Raw genomic sequence first — 24,555 nt, 5'->3', positions numbered from 1 at the left:
GTAAACAGACATCTGTGTCCCCAGACTAAAATATGCTGACAATAACACCTCCATGAATAAAAACATTCTCTTTGACTAATTCTGGGCGTGTAGTATTTGTGGTGTTTTCTTGGGGTTTAAAGTTTATATCCACAGCAGGAGTTGGGCAGAATGTGAGACCGACTCAGGCACTTCTGATGAACTATGAGAGTGTCTCTAATCTCCTTGGCCAAGCGCAAAAATAACACAGCATAAGACATCAGAGGCTCCTGAACACTTTCTTCCTTCCTGGGACAGGTGTGGAGTTCGGTGCAGCAATGCAGAAGCGGGGTCTTACAGACAGTGCCCATTGCCAATGTGGGGACCCACTACCGACTGTGGAGCATGTAACAATCAACTGCCCCATATACCGGCCACCAAATGGAGATCGTGGCTTAATTGACTAGAGTGCACACTGGACTGGCTTGCTGCAACGGAGCTAAAGGTCTAAGGACATATGAAAGAAGAAGAAGAAGAAGAGAAAGCCATTTCTCCTTTTACAACACATAGATCATAAAAAAATAATGTATCTATTAGAATGGAAGGAAGGAAGGAAGTTAAAAAACGACAAAAGGAAGTAAGGACATACTAATGTATGGGGGCGACAGGGCCAGAGTCAGGCACACTCCAAATTTCTTTAGAAATTTTCTAGTTTTATATTGAGTTTCTCTACATACTGTCTATGTATGCAGAATGTGAGACCGACTCAGGCACTTCTGATGAACTATGAGAGTGTCTCTAATTCTCCTTGGCCAAGCGTCAATAAATAATACAGCATAAGACATCAGAGGCTCCTGAACACTTTCTTCCTTCCTGGGGACAGGTGTGGGACATGCAGCAATGCAGAAGCGGGGTCTTACAGACAGTGCCCATTGCCAATGTGGGGACCCACTACCGACTGTGGAGCATGTAACAATCAACTGCCCCATATACCGGCCACCAAATGGAGATCGTGGCTTAATTGACACACTGGACTGGCTTGCTGAAACGAAGGTCTAAGGACATATGAAAGAAGAAGAAGAAGAAGAAGAAGAAGAAGAAGAAGAAGAAGAAGCAATTTCTCCACAACATTTTTGATTCAATTTTTTACAACAATAGATCATAACAAATTAAACCTAACTCACAGTAAAGTTTAATAGTGTACAAATGAATTGCAAAGCTATTAAATGAATACACACATTAATGGCACACTTTTAGCAGTGAAAAGCTTGATCAAATTAAATTTCCTTGCGTCATTTTTTTCAGTGTGAGCATCAGACCACAGATTTACCTCACGCCACCTCACTGTAATCAGATTACTGTGCGTGTCCAGCCCACAGTGCAGTGACAGCAGCCCTCATTGGCCACCGACCTGTTGCCATGACGACTCCATACAACCGCACCTGTAGCATGTTAGCATGTTGCTAACAGCCTGTAGAGCCGGCAGCACGGTGTAAAGACATCCGCAGATGGAGAGCTGTCTGCCCGCCTGCCATCCCGACTCTCCCCCGGCACAGGAGTCGCGTTAAATCCGGTAAGAGCCGAGCCGTTACCGGCTACAGCTAACCCCTTATTAACCCAGCTGCTCCCATTGAAGCTAGCATGTTACGAAGCGTTTATAGCCGCAAAAACTTCCCGACAATCAACAACTTTACATCGGTACAGGTTAATTTGAAGACGATAGACGTCTAACTTGAATGTGACCCCATTAAAGTTACAATTATTTGCCGTTTTAATTAGCTGTGACGTTAAATGACAAAGCATTGTTCCTTAATTAGAAACTAAAGCTACATAATGACCCATTAATTAGCTTTAATTCTTAATTATGTGCTCGGTGCCTCTGCACTGACTAACTGTAGCAAACATTAACATTTTCAACTTTTAGTGATAACGCAGCAAAACAATTAAAATCTGATGTTTTTTATGACACCATGAAGTACAGTTACTGCAGTTTTTGCAACAATAAAGCAACAGCTGATACACTTGTGAGCAACACACTCATTCAAAATGTTCAAATAAGTCAATAAATTCATAAAGAAAGTCATTTTTCTTTCAGTAAAGTCCCTAAGTAACAGACGTTCCCCAACAAAACACTAAGTTAATAATAATAATACAATAATATACTTTGTTTACAAAATAATACTTTTAAAATATATATCTTTTTTCTTTATTTCTTTTGTCTTTTTATTTGTTTTATCATCTTTTTATCCTTTTACTCTTAACCAGACCTTCATTTTAAATGTCAGCTTTCTCCCTTTCTCTTCTATTTGTCTAGACCCTCAATGGTGTTGAATCTGTCGTGTTTTACATTTTTTACTTTTATTGTTTTTAACCTTTGTGGCTTTCTTTTGGGTCTGTTGCTTTGTAAAGCACTATATAGAAATATAAACACAACCCAGCTCTTTAGACATTACAGCCAGGAGACATGACAAACAAACAAGGCACAGACTGTCCCTTTAAACGCATGAAACATAAAGCACCTTCTTACATTGTTGGTAAGCATTTAACACAAATTGAGCAAAGTGATACACTTCATCTGTAAACAGAAACTTTACAGCTTTAAAATCAGGACCTTTTGCCCACATTTCTTTTATAAAAAAGCCTATATATCTAATGTTGTGATACAATGGACAATAGAACAAAAAGTGTATTTTATTTTAAGCTTCTCCCAGATCTCACAGGAGACAGTCTCTGTCCTCTGAGTGGAAACTGGACGCTTCCACTCGAAACCAGAGTCGCCAGAGTCGAGATATCTCATCACGACTGTGCACACACAGACCTCTGTGCTCTGGATAGGTTGAGAGTGACACAGTGCTCTCGATACATTCTTAAAAAATTAACATTAAATTTTTGTGTTAGTAATTTTTTTAATGATATTGTTTTAATTTGACTAACACTACACTACAAGTATGATGTTGCTAAAAAGGGCCAATCACAATATAGAAAAAGTCACTTGAAACTGTGTGAGATATTTACTGTTCTTGATACTTTGTGTTGTCTCCGTCAGACGCAGACGATGAGTTGCACCTGAAGCAAATTTCAGCATCAGCTTCAAACACAAAGACTTCAACCAGACCAGAAGACGGTGTGTTCGCTGTGGTGTGCAGTGTCGTTCGCTCTCTCTTCTGCCGTTGAGAGACATGACTTGGTTTATATTTCCTGCTGACAACCTGCTGTGCAGGTGTCTTAGCATCGGCGTCACCGTGTGGTTGTCTGCTCTATTTGTCTTCATAATCGTGCCAGCTGTACTCGGAGTCTCTTTTGGTATCAGGAGACTCTACATGAGGACACTTCTCAAGATCTTTGAGGTGAGTTTGGTGTCTGTTTTGTATTGCTGTTTTGATGGGACCACTGGGTTCTCCAAGCTCAGAGGGACTGTTAGAAGCACAGAGCACCCTTTCCTCGAGGGGAGTCAGATTTTAGGGCAGACCCCTGGGAGGAGTGAGCTTTTAGCCATGGGACTAACATCTGAGGTGATGTAGATACTGCAGGGAGTTTACACAGCTGGAACAAATAGAAGTGTACTACAACTCTCGACCTCCCCTTCTACACTCATGATAACAATTAAAGCTGAACAAACAGGGGCATACCTGTTGTTTGACAAGTTTGCAGAAATGCTTTCCCAATTTTCTAGAAGTTGTGGGACAGTTGACAACTGTTGTACCACCCTTTGAGTTGGTTCTTGGGGCTCTGACTGCCATGCTGCTGGATTTTTCCTGGAGGGTAGAAGGAGCTGCAGACTCTCCTGATCCATCGTAAACCTGCAGTATCCAGGTTCCTGTGTGTACGCATATATGTGGATGGTCCTCCAGCCAAATCTCTCTTTGCTTTGTCCAGGCATAGAGCAAACCAGCTAAATGTTAGCCCCAACCCAGAGAGCTCAGGTCCATGCTTACCCAGTGGACTATATGGAGCATGCTTCCACTGCCTTCATGTGTGGTCGAATTCTGCCTGTCACAAGACAGCATGCAGCATGACACTTGGTAGTGTCAATCATTTTAGCTTTATGCAGCAGGTCCAAGAGTACTTGATGGCATAGTGTGTTTACATATGATTGTTTGTGAATAGTTTGTCTTCCATGGGCTACAGCCGCTCCCTGGAATACACATTTGTGTTTTATTTGGAGTACACACCAGGCAGTGGTTCTTTAAATGTCCCCTCTCCAGGCTGAGGTGGCACAGAGGCCTGATCCATCAAAAGTGTGACCTATTTATGCTCGAGTAAGTCAGACAAAGGGTAGAGAACTTGAAACTGAAACCGGACTGGTCTTCAGGGACTGTGTTGCCTAAGTTCATCACTCTGATCATCAGTACTGCCCATATTCTCTTTGAATCTCTAACAATGAATGAACTTTGGAGGGTTACACTGCTGCTTATTCACCTTTATAGCTGCTGATCAGCAACAAATCAATTTAAGTCTTTAGTTCCTACTCTTACTCTTACGTTGCTGTGAACAAACAACCATACTTCATCATAGTTGTCTTAATGGTTATTTTGTTTTATTAGTGGGCAACCTCACGAATGGAGATGGGAGCAAAGGAAAAGAAGGAGCACCTCTATAAGCCATATAGCAGTGGTAACAAATAAAGATTTTCATCACGGAGGCTCACTGTGTCTATTTTATTTTTACCATTAAATCAAATGTCTTCTTTTCGTTCTCACTGTAGGAATCATAGCCAAAGAACCACCGTCGTCTTTGCAGCAGGAGATCCAGGAGCTCCGCGGTTTAGCCAGCTGTCTGCCGTCAGAGCCGGAGTTTGAGATGTCTGACATCCTCTACTTCTGCCGGAGAGGTGTGGAGAGCATCATGGATGACGAGGTGACAAAGTGTTTTACAGCCCAGGAACTGGAGAGCTGGAACCTGCTGACTCGAAGCAACTACAACTTCCGTCATATAAGTGTGAGACTCACTGTGCTGTGGGGCCTCGGCGTGCTCATCCGCTACGGCGTCCTGTTGCCTCTCAGGTCAGAACAGCACACAGTATGCGGTAAAAGCAGAAAGATTCATCTCATAGTACAAAATCTATGAATGGGTGAAGAATTGATTCAGTCTTGTCAAATGTATGTTCTTTTCTCTGCAGAGTTACTCTGGCAGTCACTGCTATCAGTCTGCTGCTAGTTCTGACCACTTTAGTGGGCCTTTTACCAAATACAGAGTAAGTTTCCCCTCAGAGGAAGCACGCATGTAAAGTAAGGTCCCAATAACAAGAGTAGAAAGCTACAACAGTGACTGGATGTACACATTCAAATAACATTTTCTGATGGTTCTGCTCTTTAAAAACAAAGAAATGGTTGTTCTGTACTTTGTTTGTGTGATTGACCTTGACATGTGCATCATCTGCAGTAATTGCTGTAACATTATGCTGCATGTCTTCAGGCTAAGGTTCCTCCTGAGTCAGAAGGTTCATCTAATGTGTTACCGCATCTTTGTCAGAGCTCTCACAGCAATCATCACCTATCATAACAGGTACAACATGTTTAATATTCAGCAACATTATCAACTTCCCTCACAGACACTTTAACTCACTGAATACATTCTAATTATCACAGCTCTTAACAGCTATTTGTAAATGTCTCTATTTCAGATAATGTAATGGTAAGTATGTTAGACTGGATGTTTGTTTGTCATCGAGTTGTGTGCCTGTGTTTAATTTCAGCGAAAACAAACCAAAGAATGGCGGTATCTGTGTGGCCAATCACACAACACCCATTGATGTCATCATCTTGGCCAATGACGGCTGCTACTCGATGGTATAAAAGTTTGTGTCGCTATGTGTTTGTGGGAGTGAGAGTGCATGTTCAGTCCTCATAAAAATAAAAAGGTTAATAACCCCCCCCCCCCCCAAAAAAAAAAACAAAACAAAAAAAAAGCTCAGCTTTAAATGTTTTTGAGCTGACCTTGAGTTCAACTCGTCTCTCAGGTTGCCCAGGTGCATGGAGGGTTGATGGGAATGATCCAGCGAGCCATGGTCAAATCTTCTCCTCACATCTGGTTTAATAGATCAGAAGTCAAAGACAGACACCTAGTGGCCAAGAGGTAAGTAGCAGTGCATCTTCTCATTGTTATTCCAGTTACATTACTGTCAGTACTGCTGCTGAGCAACTTGTTAACATTTATGACACATTCTGTTCATGCCTGTTTATGTCTGTATAAGACTTACTGTGGACAGGTGGTGAAGTTAAAACATTTGATTGTGGCCTTTGCACATTTGGCACATAACGACTTAAACATAAGGTGCAATAGTCTTGCACAGACATAATAAAAATGTGTTACAAGTAACCTCAGTGCGTTTATAATGCATGATTATGTATGGCTGCCATCAAACAATGAGTTTAACAATGAGTATCGTTGTCTAACCTGAAACTGGATGATGGTGTAGTAGCAGTTTACACAACGATACCAACCCTGGCAGCCTGGCGTTTAAAGGCACACATTTCATGTCATTTAAAAGCACTTCGGTGAACTTGATGCAGACCATGTGTATGTCTATAATAGCAACAGTTCGGAGTGGATTTAAAGTCAATGGGCTTAAACTCTCAACGTAAGACTAATGGAAAGATTTTGATCACTTCTGCTTTGTCGTTTCAGACTTGGCGATCATGTTGCTGACAAAACCAAACAGCCCATCCTGATCTTCCCTGAGGGTGTGTATATGATGATGTAATTCTTTTAAAACACACATTTGGAGCTTGTAAAGTTTGTTGTTTGGTGTTGATAAGAGCTCCTCACTGTGTCTTCTACAGGCACTTGCATCAACAACACATCGGTGATGATGTTCAAAAAGGGCAGCTTTGAAATCGGCTGCACCGTCTATCCAGTTGCTATAAAAGTAGGAGCTGCTCCTTTTCCTCCTCTCTGCTCACTTTGTTCTTACCTATGCTTGATATGACCTCATCTCCGTCTTGCAGTACGATCCTCGGTTTGGGGATGCTTTCTGGAACAGCAGTAAGTTTGGCATTGTGAATTATCTGCTGAGGATGATGAGCAGCTGGGCCATCGTCTGCAGTGTTTGGTACCTGCCACCTATGAACAGAGAGGTGAAGCTCTTTGGCACAACCTTACAGAGAAATATTTTGTATAATATCAAAATCAGCGATTGAACTTTCAGATCATCTGGGTTTTTTTTCCCCCCACCTTTTCTTAGCCTGTTGTTTTTTATTGCCCTTGTATAGGAAGGGGAGGATGCAGTGCAGTTTGCCAACAGAGTGAAAGCAGCCATAGCTGCACAAGGAGGATTAGTCGATCTCATCTGGTGAGTCATTAGCCGTTAGTCATTAGGTTTCATCCAAATGCAGAGAACATTTTAAGAGAATTTTCAGAAATAAGGCCAGAAAAAAGGCTATTTATGCATGTGATACTGCTGAGCAAATAAGTAGGTGGCACTAATTTTCCAAGATGAAGTAACGAGCCACGAAAGTGGCAGCCAAACCTCAAACAGTGGGAAGAAATGTAGGATGGAAATTTACATGTATTCATTTGAGGAAGATCACAGTCTCCTCATCTTTTCACACAAATCTGATGTTTTTGTCTGCTGCCATTTTCATTGTTTTGTTTTTGCACCTTAGCTTAAAAATCTGTAAAAACATTTTTGCATTTTTTTTTTCTTCTCACGTTCTTACGATCATAAAATGAAAATGTGGATTAAAACAATTGGATGGAAACACACCTAGAGTCGTGATATACATCAGTAAAACCGGTTAAAACTGTGTTAGAAAGACAGGTGCTGATTCACAAGAGACATTGTCATTGGTATTTTAGCTTTGACAGAAAACTGTGCAGAGCTGCATCCCGAAGGTAATTTATGTGGCCAGTCTTTGTTATTCCCTTCAGTTGTTGGTGAAAAAAGTAACTAATGACACTGTGTCTGTCTGTGATGCTTCTTCTCCATCAGGGATGGAGGGCTGAAACGAGCCAAAGTGAAAGATGCTTTCAAAGAAGAGCAGCAGAAACTTTACAGTAAGGTTCTTGTAGGTGAGCAGGACCAGGAGGACCGGAGTGACAGCAAGCATTTAGAGGATGAAAATCCAGAGGAGGAAAAAAGCCAACAAGATTTAACAGAAGGACAATGAGGACACAGCGAATGATTGACTCTTCTTACATAATGGTGACTGTGAATTATCAGAAGTAGAAGTTTATATTGATTATTCCTATACCTGTGTCGTTTTAACCAGAATCAGAATGAAAGTATTTTTATGTTTTTACAGTGTAAAATCTATATTTACATTATTTGTATGATTTGAAGTTAGCAGAACAGTTGCACTTAAAGTACAGAAAGCTGCTAAGAGGTCAGCTTGTCTTTTTATGATCAAAGTCCTGTTGTGACCTTTATTTTTTCTGCCTCCTTTTCAATACCATATGCAATTGTTTGTAGTGTGTCTGATTAAAACATTATCTTCTGATAACAATGACTTTTGTAAAAGTTTAAATTATTTCTTTCAGGTCCACAGCCATTAAGAAAGTGCCTAGTACTACAGTGGTTAATCACAGTCAAACAACACTGACCATGCAATGCCAACACTTTTGTGCGTCATTGTGCTAATTGGCTTTTTCGCCTTTAATCTACGTTTGGCACCACAAAGAGGAGAAAGTGAGATCAAATGTTTTCAGGCTGCGTGTGATACTGTATGTTTTGGTTTTCTCAAGATGTTGTCCTTCATTAAGAGCATTTGAGACTTAGCGTGATGCAAAGGAGCAGAAATGATGTTCATTTATTTGAATTCCCTTTCTTAAACAGCAGGAGTCAGTGTTCAATCATAAACCATCCTGCACATTGTGGCATGAGAAGATTTTACTCAACTATAAACAAACAGACTGATTTGGACAGGTACATAACTGTCTAAAATACATACATTTTCCATAAGAACCTTATTCCAGTGAGGTTCATTGAGGATTTATCCCAACTTGTATTGCTAAGAATGCAGTCTGATAGAGTCTGATGAGGTATTGAGTCCAGGAGGAGGCTAAAACAAACACACAAAAAACACATTTCAGATAGAGAATCCAATCTACCTGATCTTGACACTGCAGCCTGATTGAGATTCAAAGTGGAGCTGCACCTGAAACTCCAACCACATGAGCCCTATCAGCTCTCACAGGCCTGTCAGGTTTCCTGTCCTCTCTCCAAGACAACTATCACACCTAGATCAGAAACATAGTTAAGGTGGGAGAGGCCTGTGACCAGAGTTTATAACAGGACACAGTGAAATCTTCTTAATCAGTCCTCGTGTGTATGCAGATGATTTGACACTGATGTACATTGGCAGGTTTGAACGAGGATCAGGTGTGGCCTATTGGCTCCAGTGAGTGATTGCTGTGGCGTGAATGGGCTCGACAAGATGAGAGTGTCAAGTTTGGTAGACAGGTCATGTAATCCGGGGGGAGTGTCTTGTCTTAACCGAGGCCCCCTGTCGGTGTAACCACGCCTCAATCAGCTGTTTCCTCAAGCTCATCGGAGCTCACGGGCAAAAAACTTTTCCTCTCTCCAGACCAGCACAGTCTCACGGTGAACTCATGGTAGACACCTCCACGTTTTTTTAGTTTGGATTTGTTTTACGCGCGGTGTTAATCCAGCAACAAGTGGTGTCAGCATGTCTCTGTCGGATCAATTGTGGTGTCCCACAAGCGTCCAGGTAACGGTGCTCCAAGCCAGAGGCCTCAGGATAAAGGGGAAAAGCGGCACCAACGATGCGTACGCGGTCATGCAAGTGGCCAAGGAGAAGTATCAGACCTCCGTGGCGGAGAAGAGCGTGGCACCGGTGTGGAAAGAGGAGGCCACTTTCGACCTGCCGCAGGGCGCAGGTGGAGGTGGAGGTAGCACGGACCGGTCCACTCTCCATGTCCACGTCCTGCACCGGGCCCTGGTGGGTCCAGACAAACTGCTGGGACAGGCTGTCATCAACCTGCTGCAGCTCAGTGAGGACAAAACCCGCAACAAGAGCGAGTAAGTGCGCACAGCAGGGACTTTAGAGGGTCGTTTCTTGAGTAAAACATACATTTACAAATAGTTTTCTCGATTAATCGATTAAATGTGTGAGCAAGTCATCAAAGTCCCCACTGTTAAAGTCCAGAAATGTCTTAAACCAAGTCCAAACCCCAAAAGATATGTAATTAATATAGGCAGTGTCTGCTTTAAATGATTTGTCAAAACAGTCCTGGGTCAATTAACTAATCAATGAATCGACTAGTCTTTAAACATTCACCAAACAAATATTAACTTAAAGGAGACATCACTTGGCTCTTTGTGGAGTGGTTCAGTGATTCAGATCTACTGAAGTTTCTTTGAGCAATCGAATGATTCAGACTCAGAAGATAAGTTAATAAAAGAAATAAATAAAAAAGAAATAGTTGTTTGTTCATGATCACTGAGTACGAGCATTTCTGCTCATACTAATTCTTGGGCAGATGGTACACTTCACTTTTAGTTGCATGTAAATGAGGAAATCATGGGAGGCATTATAAAGAACTTTGATTTCCATCTACACCACAGGGGAACAACTGTTTGCTGGTTTATACTGCAGCTTGCTTGTCTTGCAGGACATAATCCTTTTTGAATCCTTAATAATTACACACTTTTTAATTGTAATAAATTATGCGCCATCTGTGTAAAACATGCACTGATGTTGCATTATGTATATGCTTTCCTTAAATCGGGCATTTGAAAAAACTCTTTGGAAGTCTGTAGGGTTTCCCTGTGTGATGCTTGCACTTTTTTTTTCCCCCACTAAGGTGAGGTATTTGAGGGTGGACACACACACACACACACACACACACACACACACACACACACACAGCCACGCATCACTACACAGACCTTGTGAATGTTGCCCACACGCTCCAGTGCAGCTTAAGGGATTTGTTCCCCTGGCAGCGGCCTTCAAGGATGCCAATCAGCATTACTTCCCGAGGCGAAAGACGCGAAGTCACAGGATTCACTCTTTCAGTGACTGATTCCACAAAGAGGACACAAGCTTTCCTCTCCCTATGCCACTATACCACTCTCTAAGATAAAACGACAAGCTCTAAAATCTTGTTAAGCTGCACACACACTGAGCAAATTAGGTGAAGTAATTAACTGAGGTGACGACTGCCTTTGCTGTCCATCTCTGCTGAGTTTGTGCTAACACAAAGGCAGTGATCATGTTTCACAGGCTTTGCTATGGTGTCGGTAATGACGATTATATTTAATGCAACACCCATCAGCCATGTCTGCTGTTCAGTGAGAAAGCAGAATGTTTTGTTGTGCTAAGCTGTTCCTGAGTATTTTCAGTCCCCTGCCGTGTGACCGGTATTATACAAAAACAACTGCATACCTTTGCTTGTTTGTCTGAATGAATACACACACACACACACACACACACACACACACACTTCCTTCTCCCACCTATTGAAAGAGTTGTGTGTGTAGTTGTTTGGGTCTGTCTGCTCTATCTGATGTCTTGGGTCAATGCAGTCCATACCAAGTCTGGATTTGGTGTTGCGGTTCATTACTGCCCCTTTTTCTTCATCATAAAACAATATATGTTTGCCGTCCATTCATATTCGAAACCTTTCCTGACACAGAAGAAGCTGTCAACCTGGTTAAAAGTCTGTTTTTTTTGTGACTGTCACAGTGAAGAATTCATATTAAAATGAGATGTGAGAGCATCGAATGAGCTGTGATTTGGTCACAAATGACTTTCATACCACTCTCGCTGGGAGTGTCCAACTTTCTCAGTATGCCGAACTGAACTTCACCTGGCAGTGAGCTCCATGATTAATGATACATGGTTTAACAGGTTTTGCTCTTTTTTTGGAATTTAGAAACACAACACCCTGAGAACTGCTGCAGAAAATCTCCATGTCGATACATGCAGATGTGATTTTAAAAGGATTTCTTAACATGAAAAATAATTTTCTCATCAGCTAACATGCTTGTTTCTAGTGCTGAGTAAATGTTCAGCCTATTTTCTGTAGTCTTGACTGAATGCACCTTGCCTCTGAGGTTTAAATCCACCTTTAGCCTCACATTCCTGACTTTTTTTTTATCAACGAAAAACAAACAGTGATGGCAACAGTGACAGTCTAGCAAGGTCAGTTTTTCCTGAGCAAGACCACAGTGCCTGTGCTGACCCCCCTCTCCAAAAGACAAACATGTTCCATGAGCTGCCAGCACAACGGCTCTACTGTTGAAGGGGAGAGGTGTTTACTGGATTTAGCGACGCAATTATTCAACCAAGTTTTGCTCTATTTTGAACATGTGAAGGCACTACTGTTTGTAACGTTTAGACAGCACAGGTAGAAATGAGGTAACTGGATCACTATAGTAGTATCAGACTTTTAATGTGCTGAGTATTTGGTCACTTCATGAGTGTACAGTGTTGGTCACAGGTCATTATTTGCTTTTAATTTCAAAGTAAAGACCATTGAGAAAGTTCCATATTTACTTTTTAAAACGAGAAAAGCCCATGAGTAAAATATAATAGTGGGACACGAAACCAGCACGAACAGTACCAGCAGATAAATGGACAAGGTCAGCCCTTACTAAAGTTTTTGTTATTTTACTGTGGCGTGTCAGAATATCTCTTTCCTACTGTAACACTAAAAACTACACATCAGTGGACCTGCAAAATCTGCTGGTCAGGCTCAAGACCGCCCACAATGTGAACCCCTGAATACAGAAAAATACAACCCTAGTTGAGAGAGCAGAGTAAGGATATTCAGAAACCTGCAGTGTTTTATTTTGGTGGGGCATTTTGACCTTTTATTGAATAGGAACAGAGGCAGACAGGAAATGGGTTGGTAACTGTGTGGCCATGTGCTGTAACCATTTGGCCCTCAAGGTCCCCCAAGAGTTTTGTGTCTTTCCTTGATGTAACATGTACTTTAAAAATATCAAAAGGTTCATGCACAGGTTGGAGGCACCCATTACAAGGTAGGCTTTCATTTTGGCTTCTATAACAAATGATACACTAAGCCTTGGAAAGTTTTGGTCCTTGGACATTATCACAGTTGAGTTGTTTTACTCACTCAGCTATTTTCCCGCTCACACAGCTGCGTTCTGTGATAAGAAATGCTTCAACTACACAGGACATTGTCTTATCAGTAGTTCAGGCTTCATAAGGAAGGATGTGTGTGTGCAGAAAGTAGAATAAATTTACAAAAATGTTGAGTCATGCATTATCCTCTTGGTGTTTTGTCTGTGCAGCAGAGCAGAACACTCTCTACTCTTCACAGGGGTGTGAGATTACTGGTTTTAAAGACATCCTCCTCCTCATCCAGGCGTTAAAGTGAAAGGCATTTTTAATTCCTCCTCCTGCACACTGCTTACCAATCTCAACCAGCTAACGCCCAAACAGTTTTGCAACTTCCCTTCTGTTTAAACTGAACTAGCTTACTTCTGCTCTTTTTTTACTCATTCATGTGTGACATAGTTGTTAGTGACATTGTGTCACCATCAGAGGGCTGGAAGCTGTTCAAAAGTTTGAGTTATGATTATACTGTACAATTCAGCATAGTGTACTATACAGTGTTGTAGTGTATGCTATAGTATAGTCCAGCATTAGTATAGTTTGGTGTGCTTACTGTATGTACAAGATACAACACTTTAATAACACACCAGTATACTGTGCTATACTCATTCTATACATAATGTGCTATACTATATGTTGCGGAGAAATTGCTGAAGTCAAAGGTCAATAGTGAGGTCAGGAGGGAAGAAAGTGTTCAGGAGCCTCTGATGTCTTATGCTGTATTATTTATTGACGCTTGGCCAAGGAGAATTAGAGACACTCTCATAGTTCATCAGAAGTGCCTGAGTCAGTCTCACATTCTGCCCAACTCCTGCTGGTGGATAGACTTTAAACCCAAAGAAAACACCACAAATACTACACGCCCAGAATTAGTCAAAGAGAATGTTTTTATTCATGGAGGTGTTATTGTCAGCATATTTTAGTCTGGGGACACAGATGTCTGTTTACGCAGATTGGAACGTCAACAACCAGCTATCTATTATGACTAGGAAGGCAGCAATAGGTCTCTTCGACCCTGGCCACCACAGTATTGAGATAGACTGGCCCTAAAGCCAAACAACTAATACTACAGAGGACCTCAAGGCCCACACGTGACCTTGTGTAACCTAAGGATAGACACACGTGACCTTGTGTAACCTAAGGATAGAAAATTCCATAACACTATAGTATATACAATACTTGTACTATGTACTATACTATAAATACTATCCTATACTACAATATAGCACAGTCAAGCATACAGTACTTCACTGTAATTACACTAATACCATACTGTTTTATATTATACTTAAACACTGATACTGTATCATACTATACTACTTATACAACATACTTATATACTATACTGTGTTATCTGTGTGTGTCTGTATACTGTTGTATCATAAGAAATATTTATATTCTTTTAATGTTAAGTTTTCGATGTTAAGTAACACACCTGTGGAGTGATATAACTTCTTTTTTTTGTTTTGTTAATTTAATATTATACTTTATTATATTATTAATAGACTTCTTTTATGTGAAAGTCATACAGTCATGAACTCAGAGTTAACACCAGACTGCAGTTCCTCTCAGGTCTGTGACATTTCAAAGGGTTAGAGGGTTTGTCAAGTTGCCATAGAGTTGGAGATGTTTGTATTAAGGTCTCCTTTCATTTACATGACAAATAAATATACGATCTGTCTAGCAGTGTTTTTGTTGAAGGGCATTCATCAGACAAGTCGTGAAGTAGTTGCACAGTGAAATATTATCAATGTCAAGGCCTGAAATTTGCAAACCACATCCCATTATTCATCAGCAGCAGTAGGAAGCAGGGGAGCTGTGACAGCAGCCTCATCCATTTTACAAATTCCAGGAAAAGACCTTTATCATCTTAATTTGTTTGTGCCACGCATCTGAAGCATTCCTGAGGGAGGAGGAGGAGGGTGAGTCTCAACAACATATCTGATTAAGTACCACAGAGAGGAAGGCACTGTATTCAGTTGGGTCTACACATTAGTAGCATCTGTAAAATGTAAAACGCTTCCACATTTTCCTTATTTCTGAGCCAAATATGTTAATGTTTAAGTTAACTTTCTTGTAAGAACAATTTCCGATGCAGCCACAACACAGAAATGTGTTCTCTCCACACAACCCCCCACAAACACACACTCATGCACACATGGCCCCTTCCTCATTTCCTCATTTCCCCAGGAATTCAGATTTCAGTTGGAGTTGTTTGTTCAGTGGTGAGCTGACCTCAGATTTCTGCCTGATAGGCACTTTTTATGCTGACTGCTCTTTTTTTCTCGTTGTTCTGTTAAATTCTTCTGCTTGTTCTGAGACTGTTCTGTTAGTAAAGGACTGTGACACAGGTAGAAATTAAAATTCGTCTCAACGGACAAGTCTTACTGAGTCTGTTTAGGCTTTTGTTTTTGAAGTTTCTAGTTTGAGGTTGTTACCAGTGTTTATGTTGGTTTCTGTGATTGTCATCTTGGTGTTAACATGTGACCCTGCTAGGAAATCTGTCATTGATTCTTTCCCTCTGGCACTACAGTATGATGAAAGGATGTTAATGAGGTTAATAGCAGCTTGATTGTAAGGAGCAGAGACTAATCTTGTCACTACATTAAAAACTCTCACCTTCAGGGAGCCGACTGGCCTGTTGACTGTCTGTCTGCAGGGTTAGATGTCTGGGATTGAGTCAAGTAGTGTCTAGCATGACATGTCTCCAAGGCATAGTGGGTCACAAGCTATTAGAGAGCCTGTTATGTATAAAACTATGCTATACATCTGAGTCTGATGTAGAACTTTTCTTAGAATTTAATTATGTGAGGAAATCTTCATGTAGCCTGACAAATACTGAGACGAAATTATACACAGTACAAGCATTCATAAATTCCTCATTTAGAGGCAGCCTCAAGCAGAACAGTATTAATATTTTTAAAAAACTTTCCCTCATGGTCAGTTTGCTGGTTGCTTTTATCCTCACAGACTTTCCAAAAACATTCAAGTTTCAGCTGAGTCACTCTCTGTTAGGATGGATCATAGTTTCCACAAAGAAACTAAAGAGGACTAAACATCAACATACTGTATATGAATCTCACTCTCACTGTGCCTATGATACCTTTAAACTGTTCAGAAGATGACATTATTTTGAATCATAGATAATAGTGGAACAATGTTTCATTTATAGAACACTCTGTGGGTGACACCTTGTTGTTGTAGATAGTGTGTGTGGGACGTTATATCTTACAAGGAAGTGAAGTGAGTGTAAATACACAGAAGACGGAATGAACACAGGCTTATCATTGACTCAATATTATTCTTCCTTACTTTCAGTGTAAACGCATCATGATGATAAAAGATGGTGTTTTGTTTTTAAAGATTTAAGACACAATTCAGCAGGTAGAGAGTCAGATATTTCCTTCACAAGTTGGTAGAGATCAGAAACAATATTGGACTTACATTCACAACATGGTAAAAGACTCCAAATAAATGATGCTGTTGCTCCATAACTGCTAGATTTGTAAAACTTAACTGAAAAGAACATCTTTTTTGGTTACAACTTGTTTCTGCTGACCTCAAGAGGCCAAAAAATCAGTTATTGCAGGTCTAACAATGTTTTTAAAGTCAGAGATTCAACGCTGAAACAAGAATCTCAGGGAAAAAAACCAGGGCCAGCTGGAGCAAGGACTATAGCCTCCACACACGGGGCGGCCGCTTAACCCACTACGCTACCGACCGCCCCAAAACAAGAATCTTGTATACTTAGTAATACTTTATACTTTTTAAGATATTTTCTGGGGCTTATTGGAAAGTGGCAGCTGAAGAACGACAGGTGAATGGGGTGAGTGAGAGCGGGAATGACTTCACAGATCAGATTTAAATCCTGGGCCTCTGCAGCAAAGACTGAGCTTTTGTGCATGGGGCACACACTCTACCTGTTGCGGTACCAGGATGCCCCCATAATTTTATATAGAAAGTGTTACATTATGTATCTGTGCACAGACCTTCAAAATATATAAATTCTAATAAGACGCCTTTCTTTTACAGATGGTTTAAATTGCTGGACAAGACTGGCAAGGCAGATAAAGACAGAGGAGAGGTGTTCGTTGACATCCAGTTCATGAGAAACAACATGACCGCCAGCATGTTTGACCTTTCTGGTGCCGGCAAATCCAGATCCCGCCTGGGCAAGTTCAAGGACAAAGTTCGTGGCAAGAAAAAGGAATCAGATACTGCGTCTACCATAGTGCAACCTCTCACTCAGGTTCTGACAGACAGCGAGGAGGAGGGAAATGATGATGTTGAGGTAGCTGCAGGCAAGGAAGAGAAAAAGAAGAAGAAGAAGATAAAGTCTTTGTTTTCTACCAAGTCTAATCTGCAAAGGAACATGTCTCAGTCCATGTCTGTTTTGCCTGCGAAGAACTCCACACTGAGCGGCAGCCAGTCATCTGGTCTAAATGTGGATTCTTCTGAAGGTTGGCTACAATTTTTAAAAATGTACTCAGTTATTTTATTTATTTTCTCTCATTCTGTGTCATTAAATAATCTTCTTCATGTCTCTCTCCAGGTAAAAAGAAGTTCAAATTCATGATGCACAAGCGTTCTGGCAGCTCAGACAGCAAAGATTCCTCCTCTGTTCATCAAAAACATGGTGCTGCAGAGCAGAGTAACCTGTGCATCAATGGAAGTCATATATACTGTGAAGAACCACAGAGCCGGACCTCTCGCATCGGCTCAAACTTCAGTTTGGCCAGTTCAGGTCACGGATCCATGGAAGATGTTCCTGAAAGCTCTCCTCCATCTGTTGATTCACTAAGGGCAGTGAGGCAGTATTCACCCTGGACAGAGGAAGAGGAGGAAACGGCTGAAGTGGAAAGCCTAAAAGAGGATGTGAGTGAACTTAGAGAGGAAGAAGAGAGGATTAGGATGGACGAGGAGAACAGGAGAAAAGAAGAGGAGATGGTTAGGAGACGAGAAGAAGAAGAGGCTGCGAGATTGGCTCAGGAGAAGAGAAGACTAGAGGAAGAACAAAGAAGGCAAAGGGAGGAAGAGGAAAGGGCTCAAGAAGAGAGGAGGAGACAAGAAGAAGAGAGTAAATTAGCAGAGGAAAAGAGGAGGCTCGAGGAAGAAGAAAGAATAAGGATTGAAGAAGAGGAAATTAGAAAGGAGGAAGAGGAGAGGATTCGGAGGGAGGAGGAAGAGAGGAGGAGACAAGAGGAAGAGGAGAGGGCAAAGAGAGAAGAAGAGGAGCGTGAAAGATTAGCAGAGGAAAAGAGGAGACTACAAGAACAAGAAAGGAGGAGAATTGAGGAAGAAGAAAAAAGGCAAAGAGAGGAAGAGGAAAGGATTAGGATGGAGGAGGAGAGGGCTCAGGAACAGAGGAGGAGACAAGAGGAAGAGGAGAGGGCTAGGAGACAAGAGGAAGAGCGTAAATTAGAAGAGGAAAAGAGGAGACTGGAGGAAGAAAGAAGGATTGAAGAGGAGAACACTAGAAAGGAGGAAGAGGAAAGGATTAGGAGGGAGGAAGAGAGAAGGAGGCAAGAGGAAGAGGAGATGGTGAGAAGACAAGAAGAACATGAGGAAATGAGGAGGCTAGAGGAACAAGAAAGGAGGCAAAGGGAGGAAGAGGAAAGGATTAAGCAAGAGGAGGAGAAGGCTAGGAGGGAAAAGGAAGAATATGAGACAATGTTGGAGGAAAAGAGGAAACTGGAGGAGGAAGAAAGAAAAAGGCTTGAGGCAGAAGAGAAAATTAGAAAGGAGGAAGAGGCAAGGATAAGGGTGGAGGAAGAACAGAGGAGAAAAGAGGAAGAGGAGAGGGTTAAGAGAGAAGAAGAAGAAGAACTTAAAAGATTAGCTGAGGAAAAGATGAAACTAGAAGAACAAGAAAGGAGGAGAATTGAGGAAGAAAGGCAAAGGGAGGAAATGATTAGGAAAGAGGAGGAGAGGAGAAAGGAGGAGGAGGAAGAGAGGGCTAGGAAGGAGAAGGAGGAATATGAGAGACTGGTTGAAGAAAAAATGAGACAAGAGGAACAGGAGAGGAGACGACTTGAGGAAGAGGAGAGAATCAGAAAGGAAGAGCAGGAAAGGATTAGGATGGAGGAAGAGAAAAGGAGACAAGAAGAAGAAGAAAAGAGGATTATTGAGGAAGAGGAGAAAATGAAAAGGGAGGAAGAGGAGAGGATTAGGAAAGAAGAGGAGGCCAGGAAGCTGGAGGAAGTAAAAAGAGATGCAGAAGAACAGAAGAAGAGAGAAAATCAAACACAAACCAAATCTACAGTGGAGAGCCAGGCAGAGGTCACATCTACTAATCCATTTGATGAAAACTTTTCAAGTAATCCTTTTGATGAGATTCCAGACTCACCTGCAGCAAACGTGTCAACTGTCCAACAAAGGTTTGTTCATGTCATCTTACACTACACAAATCACAAACACTGTGATAGATACAGTTTGTTTAATTGCCAAATTATATAAATAGAAGTAACATACATGTGTTGTACTCCTGGATGAAAGCCTCACACGTCTTTACCAATACACCATGATTCAATCCCCAAACCATTTTAGTTATCTGCCCTCATCCGCAGGTCCCTTAGGTTGTTCCCAGTTTTTTTTTATGTACACTCCCGATTCAAAAAATGTTAAATAAAGTTGAAATAGGGGCAGCAAAAGATTAGGAAAGTTGTCAAATGCTCAAGGAAGACCAATCCAGAGAATCCAGAGAAATCTCTGCACGTAAGGGACAAGGCTGAAAACCAACATTAAATGCCTGTGATCTTAGATCACTCAGGTTAAACAGCAGTAAAAACACAATTGTGTACTATATAGGCTCAGGAACACTTTAGAAAACCATTTGTCCTTGCATATAGAAATGAAAAGAGAAAGCCAGATATCAATAACATCTAGAAATGCTGTGGGCTTCTTTTGGCCCAAGCTCATCTTAGATGAATTGAAGTGAAAATGTAAAGGTGTGCTATCTGATGAGTCAAATTTCAAAAAATGTTCTCGGAAACCATGAACAAAAAACAAAAAAAGACAGTCTACAGCCACACTGACTTGACAAGGCCAATAAATACAGCGGTGCTTTTAAATAAATCCTAACATCAGCATCGAAATTAGCTGCAGTAAGTGAGACTAAACACAATGGGAGTATCACTAGATCTTCAGGTTTTGGGTCAAAAGTATTGAACAAACTTTATTTTTTGACCTGAAGATCCCTGATGTAGACATTAAAATATCACAGCATCTTCTAATAGTTTAACTCAAAACCACAAATGTCAAACTCATGGTGAAGTTATAGGAGTGTGTAGGATTCATTCTCTTGGTGCCTTGAATCCCATGGCAATTCATCAAATAGTTTTTGAGATATTTGAGTCTGGACCAACAATGAAATCCACAGAGAATTTAATATTTTCTGTTGAAAGTAGCTGATACCAACCACATTCCTATTTCAAACTCTCATGAATCAACTGTGCACAGTGTATCAACTAGCAGGACCTTTAGTTAACCTGCCTTAAGTTATTAGTCATCAGGAACAGAATGACAAACAAAGCTAAATTTGAATGTCTGATGAAAATGATATGAAGTCAGTCATTTACATGTGCAGTAAGCGTTATCTGAGTGTAGTTCTAGCTTGTTTTCCAGTCAGTCATGACACACAGACACAACACGCCACCTTAAGGTGACACCATCATGAAAATTGCATAGCGCCGTGCTCGTCTGAGATCGAAGGCTCATTGCACAGTCTTACGTCATTACATCAGGTGTCGTATAAACGGGGAGTAAAAATGACTTGAAACAATGGGTAATTACTCTGAGTGACATTGAAGGTGGATGGTAATTTCACAGAGGTTTGAGGATGAGATTTGTTTGGAATATTAAAAGCTTTTCTCCCTTATTACCTTAAATGACCTTCTTTTTTAGATTATTCATGGCTGGGGAAGCTCTTCTTATATCTGAATATATTTTCTTGCACCATTATTGTACTATGTATTCCCTTTGGAGTCTTCCTTTTAATTAAATGCTTGACTTGGCTTAAATGTCATGTACTTCTGTGTCTCATTTGCAGGAGTCAGTCTGCTGTCCCATTGCTGGAAGGCAAGGCTTCAGCTGATGAAAAGGATCTTATTAGCGCTCAACGGGAGAAGCGACTGGCTCCTCAGCCACCAGGAAAAACTCAAGCTGAGAGACAGAGTCAGAGGGAGCAGGACGGAAATACAAGACATCTGGCACAAATTAACAAGCAGAGCAAAGACAAAGATGTCAAAACTGTCAGTGTTCACCCACAGCGCTCAGTGCAAATGATTGCTCCACTCAGTAGGTCTCCCACAGATGCAAAGAACACCAAGAGTTTAACAGAAAGTAGCACAACCAAGGGAACAACAAATGTAGCCAAGAACAGTAAACGTCCCGCACCGTCTAAACCTCGTTCTGTGGAAGAAGGACCATCATCTAAACCTAAAACGGCCTTGTCTTCTGGTGGTAAGATGTCCAATGAACGTGGCTCAAAGACAAAACAGGAGCCGGTTGTTTATGGCTTGAATCCATTTGAAGATGATGAAGACGAAAATGAGCTTACAGCCAAAGATGATTCAAAAACAAATACAGGCTCAGTGCAGATGCCACAAGATGCTGATAAAGATGCCACCTCTCAATCAAAAATCAAATCCTCAAAGATGGCCCCTGCACCCCCACTTCCTGCAAATAAAGCCTCCAGTGGGACCGTACCTGATAACAGTATAACCCAACCATGTGACCTGGAGCATGCCCAGAAGACCCGGGCTGCGACGGCACAGAGTTCAGTGGAGAAGGCAGGTGGGAAGAAGGATGGGCCTCCTGTAACTTCACGCAGGTGAGACAGATGAATATGATCTGGTACCTCCTCGAGCTCCCGATATCATGCTGCACATTTCTTCAACGACTCATCCTCATTGATCTTTCATCATTTATACTCATTCACTTTTGCTTGTTTTTAATAATCGTGTGGTAAGTTTACCGTGGGTGAATACAGCATTAATACAAACTACTATATTCTCTTTGAGTAGTGCCTGCGAACTGTTGTGGAGAGTTTTCAATGGTCAGTTCAGTTATTGGAGAGAGAGAGTGCACCGGAGTCCAAGATGTCTTATTCTGAAAGGTTTATTGAATGGGGAATGGAGAAATTATTAATGCGCTTGCCTCAGTTCTGAAGATGCTGTCCTCTCTGGCTCATCTATACACCCTCAGGACATTGCCACAACTGATCTATGTCTATAAATGTCATACTCAATGCATCTACAGTATAAGGGATTAGGCAGTTGGTCATTAGTCCACAAACATGCAGTACTTGCCTTCGTAGTCCGACATTGTTATCTGACTCTGTTGAGGCTCCTGTTATGTACCTATCTGTTGTGTCAAGGGAGTGACACAGCCCTGTTCTCTGACCTCTGTTACCGCGGTGTCTGCTTTCCCAAACACAAACATACAGCTGCTCTGAAGTCAGTGTCCCCATAACAATCTAAGCTCGACACTTTGCAATCCCCAAATGCAGCATTAAAAAGTTACCTCACACTATATCTCAGAACAGCGTACAGACAAATAATACATTTCTTCTTTCTTTGTCATTCAAGGCTTCAACCTGTGAAACCCCTTAATCCTTTGGGACAGCAGTCTGCCTCAGTCGTTCGAGGGGAAACCGATAACAAATCCACAGAGATCCTTGGTGAAGTTCAGGAGGATCGAAAGGTATCTCTTTTCTTTCCTTTTTTGGTGGCTCAAGGATTTTCTATCTGTCTAGCTTCTGTGTTTATATGTACATATTTGCTTTGTGACATATGTCATTTGTGTTTAACATACTAATCTCCATATTTTATGTACTCTCGCAGGTGAATAACACTGAGCTGAAGGGGCCGTACTCCCAGCTGACTCGGGAGGAGCTCATCTCTCTTGTGCTTAAACAGGAAAATCAGATGACCGACAGAGACAAAAAGATATCACAGCTGGAGCAGTATATTGACAACCTGCTCGTGCGTGTCATGGAAGAGAAACCAAGTATTCTCATGTCCCTGAACTCTCTGAAATAAGCTATGTAGTGTTAAAGCTTATGTTTACAAGGTTTGAACAGTGTAAAGTTTAGATTCAGAATACTAGCAAATAAATAATGATGAAGTTAGAAATATATATTTTTTAAAATCTTGCAGAGTCTGTTGCACTTTCAGCCTTTCACTTGGGGGATTATATCAACTTGAAATCAAAGATGTTAATAAGTAAAATGATATTTGACATTTTCTAAATATTTAGTGATATTTTTGACGCTTTGCTACTGTATGTTACATCAGAACAACCAAATTTGTGCATTTGTTATGACTATTTTCATGTTAATCATAAAATTCTTTCCTGAAATTTCTCTGATAAATGTTGAATGTTGCCAATATTTCAAACTTAATTACTGTATTTTATGGCAAATAAAATGAACGTGTTTTTCTATAGAGCGATTGCTTCCTGTCCTCTGGATATATATATATTACTGTCAAAACTATGCACTAGTCATGTAGATAGAAACCTTTGTACTAAATGTCGACGTTTACATGATTGTTCTAATCTAAAAACGGCACTTTACCTAGTTTAACATTACGTACACTGAATTACTGCACTATGCTGGGATCGCTGTAAAAAATAAAATAAAAATGAAAATAAATTTCTTCTTTTTCTGGTAAAGCACATCTTGTCATTTCCTAATTCTTTTTTTTTTTAACTGTTTCTAATGTCTACAAAAATCATTATTAATGGAGAACCTCTTGTTTTTACTAACTGACAATTTATTTCTGTCAGTTGTATTTGAAATGTATGTATTTCAATTACTTTTAAGTATTTGGTAAATATTTGACAGGGCTGAAACAAATCAAATGTAATCTGTAAGAAAATACTTTCTCCATGATTCATGAAAAACAAGATGAAGAGGAAGACGATTTATTTGTTTTCTTAACTGAAAACACACTTTGCTTTAGCAAAGCTGAGTTAGAGAGACCCTTCATTTTCTGCAAGGCACCAGAAGCTCTGTCCACTGATCCAGCTCCTTTTTGCTCTGTTTAACCCAGCTACTACCTTCTGGAAAATTGGATAGAAAGCAAATTTCTACATAATGCACAAAACACAACATACTGTAGTATTTTTATTTGTTTCTGGAGTTTTGTTTAGATATGGTGACATTATACTGTGCTTCCTTCCCTCTTCCTATTTATTTATTTATTTATTTATTTATTTATTTATTTCACCAGACCTTTGTGTACAAAAATCGGAATGTTCTGCTATTCTGGGGGTTGAAAGAACAAACAAACAAATAAAGAATTCAGTCATATTAGTTCACATTGTACAATAGTAACATAGCACCAGCATAGTTACATGATAGTATAATAAGGATCAAAAGGGAAAAGCATGAAAACAGAAAAGCAAAAATAAAACTTAGATGTGACAGACTTGTAATCTTATATATAAATAAAGTTCTAGTTATAACTGTTGTGAGAGGTTACTGGTTGAAAATATCTGCATGAATATTCATTATACATAGACTTTTTTTTATTAGTAATTAACTTAA

The 24,555-nt window shown here is 40.6% G+C and overlaps 2 protein-coding genes and 1 long non-coding RNA gene across 3 annotated transcripts; 2 read left to right on the top strand and 1 right to left on the bottom strand.

Moving 5' to 3' along the window:
• The first annotated feature begins 1,320 nt into the window (after positions 1 to 1,320).
• Positions 1,321 to 8,376, top strand: gpat4 (glycerol-3-phosphate acyltransferase 4). Its single transcript, XM_019278800.2, has 13 exons — positions 1,321 to 1,531; positions 3,005 to 3,305; positions 4,503 to 4,572; positions 4,664 to 4,961; positions 5,078 to 5,152; positions 5,374 to 5,463; positions 5,654 to 5,747; positions 5,918 to 6,033; positions 6,586 to 6,641; positions 6,741 to 6,826; positions 6,906 to 7,034; positions 7,170 to 7,249; positions 7,889 to 8,376. Exons 2-13 carry the CDS (start codon positions 3,138 to 3,140, stop codon positions 8,064 to 8,066), a joined length of 1,440 nt encoding a protein of 479 aa, XP_019134345.2. The 5' UTR covers positions 1,321 to 1,531; positions 3,005 to 3,137; the 3' UTR covers positions 8,067 to 8,376.
• On the bottom strand, positions 4,662 to 9,589 carry LOC113746438 (uncharacterized). The gene is made up of 5 exons (XR_003462867.1): positions 9,007 to 9,589; positions 6,872 to 7,020; positions 5,895 to 5,985; positions 4,908 to 5,019; positions 4,662 to 4,778 (listed from the first exon to the last, which is right to left on the bottom strand). It is a non-coding gene; the product is annotated as an uncharacterized LOC113746438 (long non-coding RNA).
• On the top strand, positions 9,505 to 23,696 carry rab11fip1b (RAB11 family interacting protein 1 (class I) b). The gene is made up of 7 exons (XM_027282136.1): positions 9,505 to 9,937; positions 17,037 to 17,464; positions 17,557 to 17,810; positions 18,438 to 19,381; positions 21,052 to 21,834; positions 22,592 to 22,706; positions 22,847 to 23,696. The coding sequence occupies exons 1-7, from the start codon at positions 9,585 to 9,587 to the stop codon at positions 23,042 to 23,044; spliced, it is 3,075 nt and encodes a 1,024-aa protein (XP_027137937.1). The 5' UTR covers positions 9,505 to 9,584; the 3' UTR covers positions 23,045 to 23,696.
• The last annotated feature ends 859 nt before the right edge of the window (positions 23,697 to 24,555 follow it).

The sequence above is a fragment of the Larimichthys crocea genome, chromosome IX (genome assembly GCF_000972845.2).
Source record: "Larimichthys crocea isolate SSNF chromosome IX, L_crocea_2.0, whole genome shotgun sequence".
Classification (NCBI taxonomy): domain Eukaryota; kingdom Metazoa; phylum Chordata; class Actinopteri; family Sciaenidae; genus Larimichthys; species Larimichthys crocea.
This window is presented reverse-complemented; position numbering and strand designations above follow the sequence as displayed.